Source organism: Dryobates pubescens, chromosome 7, assembly GCF_014839835.1.
Source record: "Dryobates pubescens isolate bDryPub1 chromosome 7, bDryPub1.pri, whole genome shotgun sequence".
Taxonomy (NCBI): Eukaryota; Metazoa; Chordata; class Aves; order Piciformes; family Picidae; genus Dryobates; species Dryobates pubescens.
In genome coordinates, this window is record NC_071618.1 from 43,584,147 (window position 1) to 43,598,523 (window position 14,377).

The 14,377-nt window shown below is 49.1% G+C and overlaps 1 protein-coding gene across 1 annotated transcript in view; it reads right to left on the bottom strand.

Annotated features, from left to right (window-relative positions):
* Nucleotides 1-4,335: 4,335 nt before the first annotated feature.
* Nucleotides 4,336-14,377, bottom strand: part of RCBTB1 (RCC1 and BTB domain containing protein 1) — a 31,267-nt gene continuing 21,225 nt past the window's right edge. The window contains exons 8-12 of the mRNA XM_009907023.2: nt 14,087-14,277; nt 10,161-10,287; nt 8,957-9,108; nt 8,131-8,261; nt 4,336-4,635 (exon numbers count right to left, since the gene is read on the bottom strand). Coding sequence (XP_009905325.1) covers nt 4,495-4,635; nt 8,131-8,261; nt 8,957-9,108; nt 10,161-10,287; nt 14,087-14,277 — 742 coding nt within the window. The 3' untranslated portion in view covers nt 4,336-4,494. The remainder of the gene's footprint in view (nt 4,636-8,130; nt 8,262-8,956; nt 9,109-10,160; nt 10,288-14,086; nt 14,278-14,377) is intronic.

Here is a 14,377-nt window from a genome sequence, read left to right on the forward strand (position 1 = left end):
CACTTGCCACAGTCAGTTTAACCATGGCAGCACTTTTCTGACTGGCTGGTAGCTGCTTCACTGCCTCCACCCAGACAGTGGTGTTTCAAGGACCACACTGCTGCTTTGGCTTTCCAAAGAAGATAAATCAGCAGAGCTTGCACTTAATCCAGAAGGCTTCTGAAGTATGCAGAGGAATGTCTTCTGGTGGTGGTGGTTCCTGAGTGACTGCTTCAGGGGTCACCAGTTCTGCTGTAGTGGCAGTGATGAAACAGTGTTTGCAGGCAGACCAGCCGTGGTTGAGCATCACACTCTAGGCAGCGTGTAAAATGGATCAAACAGGGGACTGTATCTTCCTTTCTCCATTAAGAAATGATACCACTCACCTGTGTTTTGTCCTAGCAGAATTGTTTGAATACAAAAAACAAAGAGCATTGTTTAGCTGCAAAAGGCTAAGTTACCAAAATGCATCACTTTCTTAAAGCCCTCTGCTTTGGTCCTGCTCACTGGCAGCACTGGTGCCCAGGGCAGGGGGGAGGAGGCAGTGTGCTGTCACACACAAGCACAGAATGTCAGAGGGTGGAAGGCACCTCCAGAGATCACTGGGTCCAATCCCCCCCTGCCACAACCAGGATCACCCAGGGTAGTCTGCACAGGAGTGCAGCCAGGTGGGTCTGGAAAGTCTCCAGAGAAGGAGACTCCACAACCCCCCTGGGCAGCCTGCTCCAGGGCTCTGTCACCCTCACTGCAAAGAAGTTTCTCCTCATGGTGAGCTGAAATCTGTGTTCAAGATTGCATCCATTGTGCCCTGTCTTATTACTGTGCATCACTGAAAACAGCTTGGCCCCCTCCACTTGACACCCACCCCTCAGCTGTTTAGAGACACTGATCAGAACCCCTCTCAGCCTTCTCAAGACCAAACAGCCCCAGGGCTCTCAGCCTCTCTTCAGAGGGGAGGTGCTCGAGCTCCATAATCATCCTTGTGGCTCTGTTGGGCTCTCTCCAGCAGATCCCTGTCTCTTGAACTGGGGAGCCCAAAACTGGACACAGTACTCCAGGTACTCCTCAATACTCACCAGGGCAGAGCAGAGGGGCAGAAGAACCTCCCTAGAGCTGCTGGACACACTTGTCTTGATGCACCCCAGGATCCCATTGGCTCTCTTGGCCACAAGGGCACATTGTTGTCCCATGGAGAACCTGCTGCCCACCACACTCCAAGGTCTTTCTCTGTGGAGCTGCTTTCCAGCAGGGCAGCCCCTAGCCTGTACTGGTGCCTGTTGTTATTCCTCCCCAGATGCAGGACCCTGCACTTGTCCTTATTGTACTACTTGAGGTTTGCCTGCAGCCAGCTCTCAGCCTGTCCAGGTCTCATTGGATGGCAGCACAGCCCAGTGGGGTGTCAGCCACCCCCCAGTTTTGTATCAGCAGCAAACTTGCTGAGGGTACACTCAATGCCCTCATCCAGATTGCTGATAAAGACCTTGAACAAAACTGGACCCAGTCCTGATCCCTGGGGAACACCACAGGCCTCCAAGTTGACTCTGTGCCACTGCTGACAACCCTCTGAACTCTGTTGTGGAGCCACTTTCCAACCCACCTGACAGAGCAGCCCTCTGTGCCACATCTCCTGAGCTCTTGCACGAGGCTGTTATGGGAGACAGTATCAGAAGCCTCACTGAAGGCAAGGTGTATGACAGCCACTGCTCTGCCCTCATGACCCATTTGGTCATGGTTTCATAGGTGATCAGCTTAGTCACCCAAGATCTCCCCTGGGTACATCCATGTTGGCTACTCCTGATAGCCCTCTTTTCTTGTGGTTACAGATCAGCTGCTGCAGCATCTTTGCACCATTTACCACACCTTGCCTCAGCCACTCTCCTAATCAACATCAGACCCAGCTCATGAGAGGATGCAGCCCCAGCCTCTTAAAGCAGCTGTACTCTCCCTGACTATTCATAGCTTGAGATTGTCCTGTATGAAGGTGGAGATAAGCAAGCACTGAACACCAGCTTCCAGAGCCTCAGATCTTGGGGCAGAGCTGTTAGCTTTGCCCCCAGAACACACCACTAGTATTTTTACCTGATTACACAGCTCAGGCCTGCTGGCTGTGCAGGACCAGAAACACAACCAGTTTACTGCCTGAGCCAAGGACTCACATGCCACTCAGTCATTCAGCCTAGAAAACTCCCACCTAACCCAAAACTATTGACATGGAGCATGGGTTATCCTGTTGTGAGGGAACAAAGAAATGCAACTCTGCTGTCATGGGAAAGGCATAAAGGCTCCCATGAGCTCTGTTTCTGTGCAGCAACAAACTGCATGACTGAAAAGCTTCAGAGAAGCTTTGAGGACAAGTCCTGACCATTTCTGTTCAGGCATCCCTGCCAAGCTAGCCCTTTAGCCCAGAGCTTGCAGCAGAAGCCAGGCTGGTGATCAGAAACACTGATGACACGTTTGGAAGTGTTTTGGCAGACCATCCCAGGCTGACCTCCTAATGCTGTGCTCCCTGGCCTCAATCACCAGGACTAAATTCCAGGCTTTGCCAGACCTAGAGACCAAATTAGACCTGCAGTTAAACCTAATACTTCAAGTTCCAGGTTCTCAGCTGAAGACCCAATACAAGGAGCAGGTGTGTGTGGCTGTACTGACCTGCTGCAAGGCTGCAGTCACAGAGGGATGACTCAGAGAAAGAAACCCAAATCCACAGATGGGAATGACCAGGGGCTAAATCAGTGCCTGCACATAGGTTTGTTCTTTGCTGGAACTGAGGAACAGTGTGGCCAGCAGTATCACAGTATCACCAAGGTTGGAAGAGACCTCAAAGATCATCAAGTCCAACCTGTTGCCACAGACCTCCTGACTAGACCACGGCACCAAGTGCCACATCCAGTCCCCTCCTGAACACCTCCAGGGATGGGGACTCCACCACCTCCCTGGGCAGCACATTCCAATGGCTCTCTCATTCTGCCCCTGGACTCAGCACTGGTTAGGCCACACCTTGAGTCCTGTGTCCAGTTCTGGGCCCCTCAGGTTAGGAAGGAGGTTCACTTGCTGGAAGGTGTCCAGAGAAGGGCAACAAAGCTGGGGAGAGGTCTGGAGCACAGCCCTGTGAGGAGAGGCTGAGGGAGCTGGGGTTGCTTAGCCTGGAGAAGAGGAGGCTCAGGGGAGACCTTCTTGCTCTCTACAACTCCCTGAAGGGAGGTTGTAGCCAGCTGGGGGTTGGTCTTTTCTCCCAGGCAACCAGCACCAGAACAAGAGGACACAGTCTCAAGCTGCACCAGGGGAAGTTTAGGCTGGAGGTTAGGAAGAAATTCTACACAGAAAGAGAGATTGGCCATTGGAATGTGCTGCCCAGGGGGGTCGTGGAGTCAGCATCACTGGAGGTGATCAGGAGGAGACTTGATGGGGTGCTTGGTGCCATGGGTTAGTTGATTGGGTGGTGTTGGATGATAGGTTGGACACGATGATCTTGAAGGTCTCTTCCAACCTGGTTAATTCTGTGCTCTGTTGAGCCCATGTGTATTTGTCAAGCACACTGAAATGAGTAAGACTCAGTAATACATAATCTGTAGGGCTGGGTTGGTTTGGGCTTTGTTTGGTGGTGGGTGGGTTGCTGTTTGGTTTTTATACAGCACCTTGCATGCTGTGCTCAACATCTACAGCCTGTGACTTTCTCAAGAGCCCAAAGAAGTTTGCTAGTGAGCAGGTATACAAAAAGTGACATTTATTACATGTGCTTTGAATTTTAACAACATTGAGAAGCAGCAAACCCCTCACTCTCAGAGCAGTGCATCCCTTCCCCTCCAAGGGAACCAACGGCATCTGCAGTCAGTGAAGAGGGCATTTTCTCCATTAGCCATGATGAATATGCTTGAACAGATTACACACAGCACATCTTACAACTTGAAGTATATTCAGACATGAAGATTTACTCCCAGTTGGGTTTGCTTGCCACCCCTTTCTTCAGAGCTCCTTGCTTAGGCAAGGATGTGTTATTTTTGCACCCTGCCTACACTTGGTGAATTACACACAGCAAATGGCCAATTTCCTTCACAGCCATGCAACTGCAGTGAGATATCCATGCCATTTGCCTCCCTATAATCACAGGGAGCTCATGATTTAGGTGACATGATTCAGTGGCTCAGGTCAGACTATTCTCCAACCCCCCGAAGTAAACAGAAAACATTAACAGGTGGTGCTAGAACCAAGATTTCCTAAGCTAAAAAGACAAGTCCTGGCCACCAGCTGGCATCCTTTGCACACTGCAGTGTGTCCTCTCTCCACCTGAAATGTGGAGCTGGTTCCCCCATCCAGGTTTGCTGGAAGCAAGCTGATGCTTTGCCTCCCATTCTCACACCACTTCACCCTCGAGCAGACAAGATGTTTGTTTTCACTGTGGCCTTTCCACATCTTCTGATAGAGACCAGGTGACACTTGCTTTTGCCAGTACGATTGTGACAGCCCTACTGTACCTGCAACCCCCCCCTACCAGCCCCTGTAACTTACAGCCTCATCTCAGTTCTTAAAGGCTCCACATTTACTGGCTTTAGCAATGAATTCCTTTAGCAGGGGCCCGTCCATCTGCCAGAACGCTGTGGTTTGCGTCACCTCCGTCAAGTGGTTGACACAAAACTTAAAGCAGAACTCCTCTAAGTCCTAGACAGAAAAGAAACAAAATTCAATGAAAACAACCCCACCTCTGCTTTCATCACTGACACACACATGCAGCCACAAATTCCTGGCTGTGCTTTATTTCTGGCAGAGAACTTGGCACACACACACTGACCCAACGGCGTTCAACGTCCCTCCCCTCCCCCCCCCCACACAGAGGGAAGGATTCTACCCATGCCAGATGGTTACCAGGGGGGGGAAAGTAATCACAATTGGTTCCTACTGCACAGCTGCAGTCACCAAAAAGCAGCTGTTCTGAGCAATACATACAGAGGAAGGGTTTCCACTGGAGGTTCAGCTGCGTTCACTGCCAGCTAGGAACACCCACTGCAAGTGATGACACCCCGAAGGCTGTGTGGAGTTAGGAAATGCAGCTGGTTTGTTCCATAATACAAACCCTGCATGCAAGGTAGCTTGACCTGCTGCTTTGTTAAGGTCTGAGCCAAAGCCTGGAAGTTGCACACCATCACACCCAATGCAAGTGTGTGCCAACTGGGTAGCTTTAAAGCAAAGCTTAGGCAGAAGGCCTTCAACAGGCTCAGTGTTACACACAGTGTTACACAGGGGTCCCCAGAAGGAGTCACAAAGTACTGCAGCACAGTGCAGCACAGTAATTCCTGCAGGTATCTGAGCCTCTTTGGAAGTGCTTTCCATGCAATGATTAGGAAAGCCTCACAGTCATCATTGCACCCCCATGATGTCACAGGGAAGGGATGACTAAAAAAACAAGACACAGGCACTGTCAAGGTAAGGCTGACCACAGGATGCTTCCCACTCGGACTGTTTGTTCCCAGCTCCTCTTTCGAGGAGGAAATTGACTCTTTGTAGTGCAGATCTAAGCTGCCCTAAGGAGGCTGCTGCAGCCCTTACAGAACAGCAACTGCCTGCTCCTTCTCCTTTCTGTATTCTAAGTTGGTAGCCTAGCACTTAGGAGAGGGCACAGCCTTCCTCAGCTGCTCAGCAGCACTGGGCACTGCAGTGAAGCACAACCAATCTGCAGAGCTCTTTAAGCCACCTGAGGTGTTGAAAGACTGATTAATACTCAATGCTTTTCACTTAAGGTCAATACTGAGAGCTAGAGCAACTGTGTGCCAGTGAGAGCTCTTGACCCAGCAACAATATTAAACACATCCTGGCCCTAAAGCCAGGCTTTCTGAAGCTGCAGATCTTGGCTTGTGTGGCATCTGTGCAACAAAGAGAGACAAGCTCATTAGAACTGAACACTGATGGCTTGCTTTGCTTTTTGCTCTTAAGAAACACAACAAACCACTGCTTGAAACAAAATTCCAAACAAAACAAAATGTGACAACATTTGGCACTGCTTTATTTGCTTGTTTGCTTTAAATCATAGTCCAAGTTCCATACAACAAACAGAAATAGTACTGGTCAGTAACTCTGGATGATTTTTCAGTTCTGAGTGAACAAAGGCTGAGTTTGCTCTGCAGTGGAGGCACTCCCAGCAATCTAGATTGACTATGGACTGCAGTGAATAAAGGCACAAAGTACATCCAGTTATTAGTTGGAATGCTACACTACAAAGACAGAGCTGGCCTAACTGCAGGCACTTCAGCTCAGTCACCAAAAGAAAGGACAGGAGATGGTCAGGTACTGAAGGTACTTTAAACTGGTGAAGCAGCTTGTTTTAACTGCTGCCTTCCAGAGGCACAGTCCTTCAAGTGAGCTACTGGAGGTGGCACGTGGAAGAAATTCTTCCCAGCAAGAGAGATTGGCCATTGGAATGTGCTGCCCAGGGAGGTGGTGGAGTCACCATCCCTGGAGGTGGTTAGGAAGAGACTGGATGGGGCACTTGGTGCCATGGTTGAGTTGATTAGATGGTGCTGGGTGAGAGGTTGGACTTGATGATCTCAAAGGTCTTTTCCAACCTGGTCTGGTCTATTCTATTCTACTCTACTCTACTCTACTCATGCCTAGAGGTCTAACTATTTCTAGTTCTGTTTAGCTAGTGAGGTATAGCCAAGGCATAGGAACTGGCTTTCCCCCACCCTTTAGATGCACACACTGAAGACCCACCAGCAAACAATCTTCAAAGGCTAAACCCTGGAAATCTTCCTGTTTCCCATTAACTCCCACCAAAGAAATTGGTACTCACAGTAGAGCTGAAGCCACAACTCAGGCACTAACACAGCCCTTTGGGTAAAAGTGCATCAAACAAGCACACTGCAGGGCTCTGGAACACGTTAGGGCTCCTGTATGCCCATTTCTGGATATTAAATAGAAGGAAAAACACTAAGCTGATTTACTGAGAGCCAAAACTGGTGCCATGGCTTAGTGGTGATGAGGTCTTGGGTGACAGGTTGGACTTGATTATCTTTGAGGTCTTTTCCAACCTTATTGAGTCGATGAAAGTTGCTTTGCAAGCATAAGCAGCAAGTTAAAAGCTAACCAAACACCAAGCTGCAGACATGGTGCACAGATACTGTGCCACATACACACAGCCCAAGCCAAGCCAGGAGCACTTCCCCATTAGTTCCCAAAGCAGCAGGTTAGAGACCTAGCAGTAAGGCCAGACACTGCACAGCACAGAAGTTTCACTTGCCTGCCCCTCTTCTCACACATGGCTTGTCTTCAACATTTATCAGGACCACAAAGCAGGTCACAGAATCATAGAATCCATCAGGTTGGAAAAGACTCAGAGATCATCAAGTCCAACCTGTCACCCAACACCTCAGGACTAACTGAACCATGGCTCCAAGTGCCACATCCAGTCCTTGTTTGAACACCTCTAGGGATGGTGACTCCACCACCTCCCTGGGCAGCACATTCCAATGGCCAATTACTCTGTGAAGAACTTTCTCCTCACCTCAAGCCTCCCCTGGCCCTATCCTGCCACTGCATTAGCATACCATAGAGACTGGAAGTGTAGTGTAGCCAAAACAGACCAAAACCAGCCAACAGAAAACCAGCCTGCCAACCACAAAAACCCCACCTCAAGTGCACTCAACTCTCAAACCTACCATCCTGTGGCACTGCACACCACACACAACCTTACAGATGATCAGCTCAGGGCTGATGAGACTGCTTTCCATAATGCTATGGGGTTTGTTTTGCAATGAAACCCTCATTTCAGAGTTAGTGTTTGCATCTTTCAGGAGCTTTTTGTTACCTTTGTTTTTCTTTCACCTCCACAGAAACAGGAATTCATGAAGCTTGGCAAAGCATCATAACCTTTTACCATGAAACCAAGCAAGGCAAACATTTACAGACACCAAGTCTCAGCCTGGGACTAAAGTAATCTTTAGATATCACCTTCCCAGTACTGGTTTGTGGGGAAACCCCCTCCAAAAAGGTCTATTTACCTCTCATGGCAAACACAGTCCAACATTCTAAACCTCTAGAAGTGGGCACCAGTATTATCTGCTAGTAAGTGAGAGCCTGTATGAGAACACAAAGGGCTACTTTTTCTCCACAGTCTGTCAGAAAGCAGCCAACTATTTAAGGCACTGAAGTGTAGAAGTTTACCTCTGCATCGTATCTGACAGCAGCAGAGAGCAATGAAAATGCATTTTCCACAGTAATTCCTCTCTTGATAATGTGCTGACAGAGTTTTTTCAGTCTGTTTTCACAGTATGAAGTAGCCAGGTCCAAAAGCCCTGCAATTCAAAGAGCATCTTATTAGCCTGTTTTAGCAGCCTCTGGTCCTTCAACAGCACTCTGTGCTCCTGGAGCACAGACTGCAGCTGGGTTCTACGTGCAGTGCTCTGTGACATGCAACAATGCAAGCAGGTTGCTACTCAGAGAAATGTATTTCACCATTACACAGGAAGAGAGGCCTCTTAATACCTCATGCTGCAATCATCTTAATCTCTGCAGACAGGCAAGCTCTTCCATGGAGCTGCATAGCTAACTGCTTGCAAGTGGTGCTGCTGCCACAGAACGAGTGCCACAGCACGAGCAAAGGCTGCCCTTGGAAAAAGCCCTGCTTGGATTACAGCTTGCACTTTGCTGGCCAAGTTTCCCCTATTAGACCTGCAGGGATTCTTGCATATTATCCTATTATCCTCTTGGATATTATAAACAAGAACAGACTCAGTGTAGGAAAAATATGCAAGCATTGCAACCCACAGAAAGAGTTTCTCTCCCAAGATGGAAAACACTGCCCAGAGCTTACTTCTAGGCAACACTTCTGCTGTAGTTTGCCACAACAGCTATTTTAATGACAGCTTCATCAATCAGCAGTAAAATGCACTGCAGGCTAGACTGGAAGCCTGTACTAACAGACTTCTTCTGGGTCCCCACCTCAGCTTTTGGGTGCTGCTCTGTGACACAGCTGGACTGTAAGCAGTACCTATTGCATCTTCCGGCGGGAGGTCAACACTGTCTGTGTACAGGTACTCAAGAAAGGCACGATACACAGGGTAGGAAAACTGGTCTATTTCTATCACTTCCTTCATATCCTCATTCCAGTATGACTGGAACATGGTTCTGAAGTGTTCACACCTAAGAGACAAAGACATCATCTGGCACACCGTTATATGAACACATGAATGCTACATCCCAGCCCTCCTGCAATACTTTCCTGGGGCACTCTGCAACAGTCACAGGTATATAATATATGTAACTCTCCCCCTCTGCTCAGCTCTGGGGAGACCCCACCTGGAGTCCTGCCTCCAGTTCTGGAGCCCCTATTCCAAGAGGGATCTGGAGGTGCTGGAAGGGGTCCAGAGAAGGGCCACGAGGATGAGCAGAGGGCTGGAGCAGCTCTCCTGTGAGGACAGACTGAAGGAGTTGGGGCTGTTCAGTCTGGAGAAGAGAAGGCTCCCAGGTGACCTCATTGTGGCCTTCCAGGATCTGAAAGGGGCCTACAAGAAGGCTGGGGAGGGACTGCTCAGGATCTCAGACAGTGATAGGACTAGGGGGAATGGAATGAAGCTGGAGGTGGGGAGATTGAGGCTGGAGGTGAGGAGGAAGTTCTTCCCCAGGAGAGTGGTGAAGCCCTGGAATGGGTTGTCCACGGAGGTGGTTGAGGCCCCAGCCCTGGAAGTGTTTAGATCAGGCTGGCCAGAGCCTCATCCAGCCTGGTCTTAGTGTGGGGTGTCCCTGTCCATAGCAAGGGGGTTGGAACTGGATGATCCTTGTGGTCCCTTCCAACCCTGACTGATACTATGATACTATGATTTTGCCAAACCCCATCACAGCCAGTGGTCCACATCCCAGTTTCCAATACTGTGGGCAGCATTATCCTTAGGCAGAAAGATAAAGCTCTTCATTTGAGCTGTGCTGCAGAAACATCTGTGTGTACATTGCAATCAGACACTTAACAGAAGATCCTACCCTGGGTAGGCTTGGTGAAAACTGGACATGGACCATTTTAAGCCACGACTTTTGATCCAGCTCCTTTCACAGCCCATTCAAAGTGGCTGTGGATACTCAGATGCTGCATAGTACAGGTTGAGGGCTTCCTCCCTATCTTTCACTTTCTCCTTCCCCCTTGAGGTGTGACACTACAAGGTTATTCTGTAGAAAGAAGAGCTGTGAAACATGATCACTACCTGATCTTCAGGACAGCTTTGTGGACGTGGATGTATTTCCCATCCACACGGAACTTCAGGTCTGAGGTTTCAGGACTGTCAAACTCTTTCTTCAGGGACTCTGCCACCGTTAAAAAGTCCTCATGCTCTGCAGTTTCAAAACAAACAAACAATTCCAACTGGATTAAACATCTTAAATGGAACACACACATCAGTAACTAAGGCTAGCAGATCAGCTAAGAGCATGCCAAAGAGAATGGGGCAGCTCTGTTGGCTTAAATGGCAAAGTGGTAAGAATGAATTCATCCAACACCCTTTCCTGTTGGCTCTACAAAAGCCAAAGGCAGCAGTGGTTCCCATTTCACAAGGATGAGCCACAGGGATGATTAGGGGACTTCAGCATGGCCCCTGTGAAGACAGACTGAGAAACCTCTCTCAGTCTTGAGAAGACTGAGAGAGGAGTCTATAAATATCTGAGGGGTGAGTGCCAAGTGGAGAGGGCCCAGCCCTTTTTGGGGGTGTGCAGTAATAAGACAGGGCACAATGGATGCAAACTTGAACACAGAGGATTCACCACAACATAAGGAGAAACTTCTTTACAGTGAGGGTGACAGAGCACTGGAACAGGCTGCACAGTGGGGCTGTGGAGTCTCTTTCTCTGGGGACTTTCAAAACCCACCCAGCTGCATTCCTGCGTGGACTACCCTGGGTGATCCTGCTTTGGCAGAGGGCTTGGACTGGATGATCTCTGGAGATCCCTTCCAACCTATAACACTCTCTGATTCTGTGTGATTCAGCTCACTGCACAAAGGTAGCAGAGCACCAAGGAGAGTACCTAGAGAAGTTCCTTTCTCATGCTCCTCCTGGGCACCACCTGTGAAACTGCCAGCACTAGTGCTGGCTCAGCTCAGGTCTGCAACCTCGACCTGCTGACTGGTCTCCAGGTAATGGGAGTGAGTCTACAGCCTCAGCTGCAACTCACCTGAGACACAGTGTACAGTACTTCAGCCACAGTGTGATCTGAGCCTAAAGAAAAAGGAAGCATCTCAGCAGCTGGCCCCTTTCTTGTGCTGGCAGACTGGGTATAGCCTGCAGGTTGTATGACTGAGGTCTTTGCCAGGGCTCACCGACATCACTCACACCAGGTTGTTAGTCAGTTAGGACAACACAAAATCCAACAGCAGTGCTGATGAAGATGAGAGACAGTAGATCATGTGGGGTTGGTACAAACAAGGACACAGGACCTTAGCAGTTTCAGAAGTGGATTAAAGATGAGATATCACAGCTCTTTGGCAGTTCTTTGTATTAAAGGCTATGGCACTGGTCCTACAGAGGTCCCATTCTGTGCCTCTGGAAGTCTTACAAGGCTGGCAGCAGAAGCAGGCTAAGGCTTCTGGTGAAGTAAGAGCTCTGAGGTTTTAAAGAATTTCATGTAACCCACTATGTGAAGCTTCTGTTGTTGCACCTCTAAAGGGTGTTTCAAAACACCTGGCTTCTAAGCAGCAAGGTATGGAAAAGAAAGGGATTTCCACTGGAACAGGATGGCTCCTGTGTCCCACAGGCCCACACGTTGGTCATCCATATACAACCCAGGAATTACTCTTCACCATTACAGACAGCTGAATCAGTTGGCACTTAAAAAAGCACACTGCTCTAACAAGCTGCTGTCACAGGCATGTCCTGTTTGTGCCACAAAAGGCTTCTCTAATGCATGGATCATTCACACAACCTGTCTCTCATCAGGGCTAGTTAAACCACGCTCTAATCCCCATCCATTTGCTCATGTGATTTTGTTTTCTAGGCCATCAGCTTAACTGGAGCTATGCAGCAGATCAACTTTCCCTCCAAATGCCTTACATTCTTGCCTTAAAAAAAGCCTGCAGATTTCTACTTCCCCACAGCCAATCCTGAGTGATCGAGTCTTGTGTTGGCTTGTTTTGGCAGAGCAATCATAACTGGAAGTAGGACAACCACCTTCATGAGGAGTTAGCCCTCACCAAGACAAAACATGCAACAAAACAAACAAACACACACATAAAAAGGACAAAGAGAGGGTTCAAAGCTGTACAAAGGGAAAAAGACAGAGAAGGGAAAATGGACACTGCAAGTGCCCCCCAAATTAATGCTTTTGAATCAATATTCAGTAAGTAGAATTCTGAGAGTAAGAGGGGAAGAACTCCCACAGGCATAAGAGGAATTAAAATGCAGGTACAAAACTCACATCTCTTGTTCCACTCACTTTGCAAAGACAGCATAAAAATCAAGAGCTTGAAAGGTACTTAAACTGGGGAGATGTCTTTCAAATACCCTCCACTACTAGCAATAGGCAACAGACCTGGAAAACCATCAGACCACTCTAGAGGGCAAGACTAACACCTATCACAGAGACTAGAGCATGGAGACAGTGGGATGAAACAAGACAAGGATTTATTCAGAAGCAGATCACTTCAGGCTAATCTCTGTCTTTAGTAAAAGAATCATAGAATCAATAAGGTTGGAAAAGACCTGAGAGATCATCAAGTCCAACCTAGCACCCAGCACCTCAGGACTAACTAAACCATGGCTCCAAGTGCCACGTCCAATCCCCTCTTGAACACCTCCAGGGATGGTGACTCCACCACCTCCCTGGGCAGCACATCCCAATGGCAAATTCCTCTTTCTGGGAAGAACTTTCTCCTGGAGAAGAGGAGGCTCAGGGGAGACCTCCTTGCTCTCTACAACTACCTGAAGAGAGGTTGTAGCCAGGTGGGGGTTGGTCTCTTCTCCCAGGCAACCAGCAGCAGAACAAGAGGACACAGTCTCAAGCTGTGCCAGGGGAGGTTTAGGCTGGAGGTGAGGAAGAAGTTCTTCCCAGCAAGAGAGATTGGCCATTGGAATGTGCTGCCCAGGGAGGAGGTGGAGTCACCATCCCTGGAGGTGTTTAGGAAGAGACTGGATGAGGCACTTGGTGCCATGGTTTAGTTGATGAGATGGGGTTGGGTGATAGGTTGGACTTGATGATCTCAGAGGTCTTTTCCAACCTGGTTAATTCTATTCTACTCTATTCCATCAAAATATAGGAAATACACACCACTCAGTGCAATGGGAAAACAGGGCTCTCTCCAGATGTACAATGGTAAACATACCAATCTAGTTCAGCCTCTTCTTAGCTGCTGAAGCAGCCTGCTTTCTTAACAAGAAGGGAAAAACCCTAGGTAAAAGGACTAGATTTAGTCATTGCTTGTCCTTAAAGCAAGAACCATCCTGCCACAGGAGCAGAACTCTGTACTGATCACCACAAAGGTACATAGAATATACATAGAATATATACATAGAATACACCAGGTTGGAAGAGACCTTCAAGATCATCGTGTCCAACCTATCAACCAATCCAACACCACCCAAACAACTAACCCATGGCACCAAGCACCCCATCAAGTCTCCTCCTGAACACCTCCAGTGATGGTGACTCCACCACCTCCCCAGGCAGCCCATTCCAATGGGCAATCACTCTCTCTGTGTAGAACTTTTTCCTAACATCCAACCTGAACCTCCCCTGGCACAGCCTGAGACTGTGTCCTCTTGTTCTGGTGCTGGCCACCTGGGAGAAGAGACCAACATCCGTCTGTCTACAACCTCCCTTCAGGTAGTTGTAGACAGCAAGAAGGTCTCCCCTGAGCCTCCTCTTCTCCAGGCTAAGCAACCCCAGCTCCCTCAGCCTCTCCTCACAGGGCTGTGCTCCAAACCCCTCCCCAGCTTTGTTGCTCTTCTCTGGACATGCTCCAGCAAGTCAACCTCCTTCCTAAACTGCGGGGCCCAGAACTGGACACAGGACTCGAGGTGAGGCCTAACCAGTGCAGTGTACAGGGGCAGAATGACCTCCCTGCTCCTGCTGGCCACACTGTTCCTGATGCAGGCCAGCACACAGAGATTACAGCCCCAGCTGCTACACTGGACCTTGCTCTCACCTACTGAGAGGAGACGCCACATGACAGCAGGGGTAGCGAAGCAAGCGAACACGTCGTCCGTGCAGGCGAAGTGCGTCAGGTGGGGCAGGATCACCGACTGCCCGCGGCACTGGCCCCACATGTACACCTGGCCGCTCTGGGTCTTGGCAGCTGATGTGTGAGCTGAGTGGCAGGCTGCTATCTCCACAACCCTGCAAACAGAAGACAAGGGTACAGAATAAAATGACTTTCCCAAGGCCTCATCAAAATAACAACCAAACACGCTGTGCATCTACATCGCTGTACTGCTTC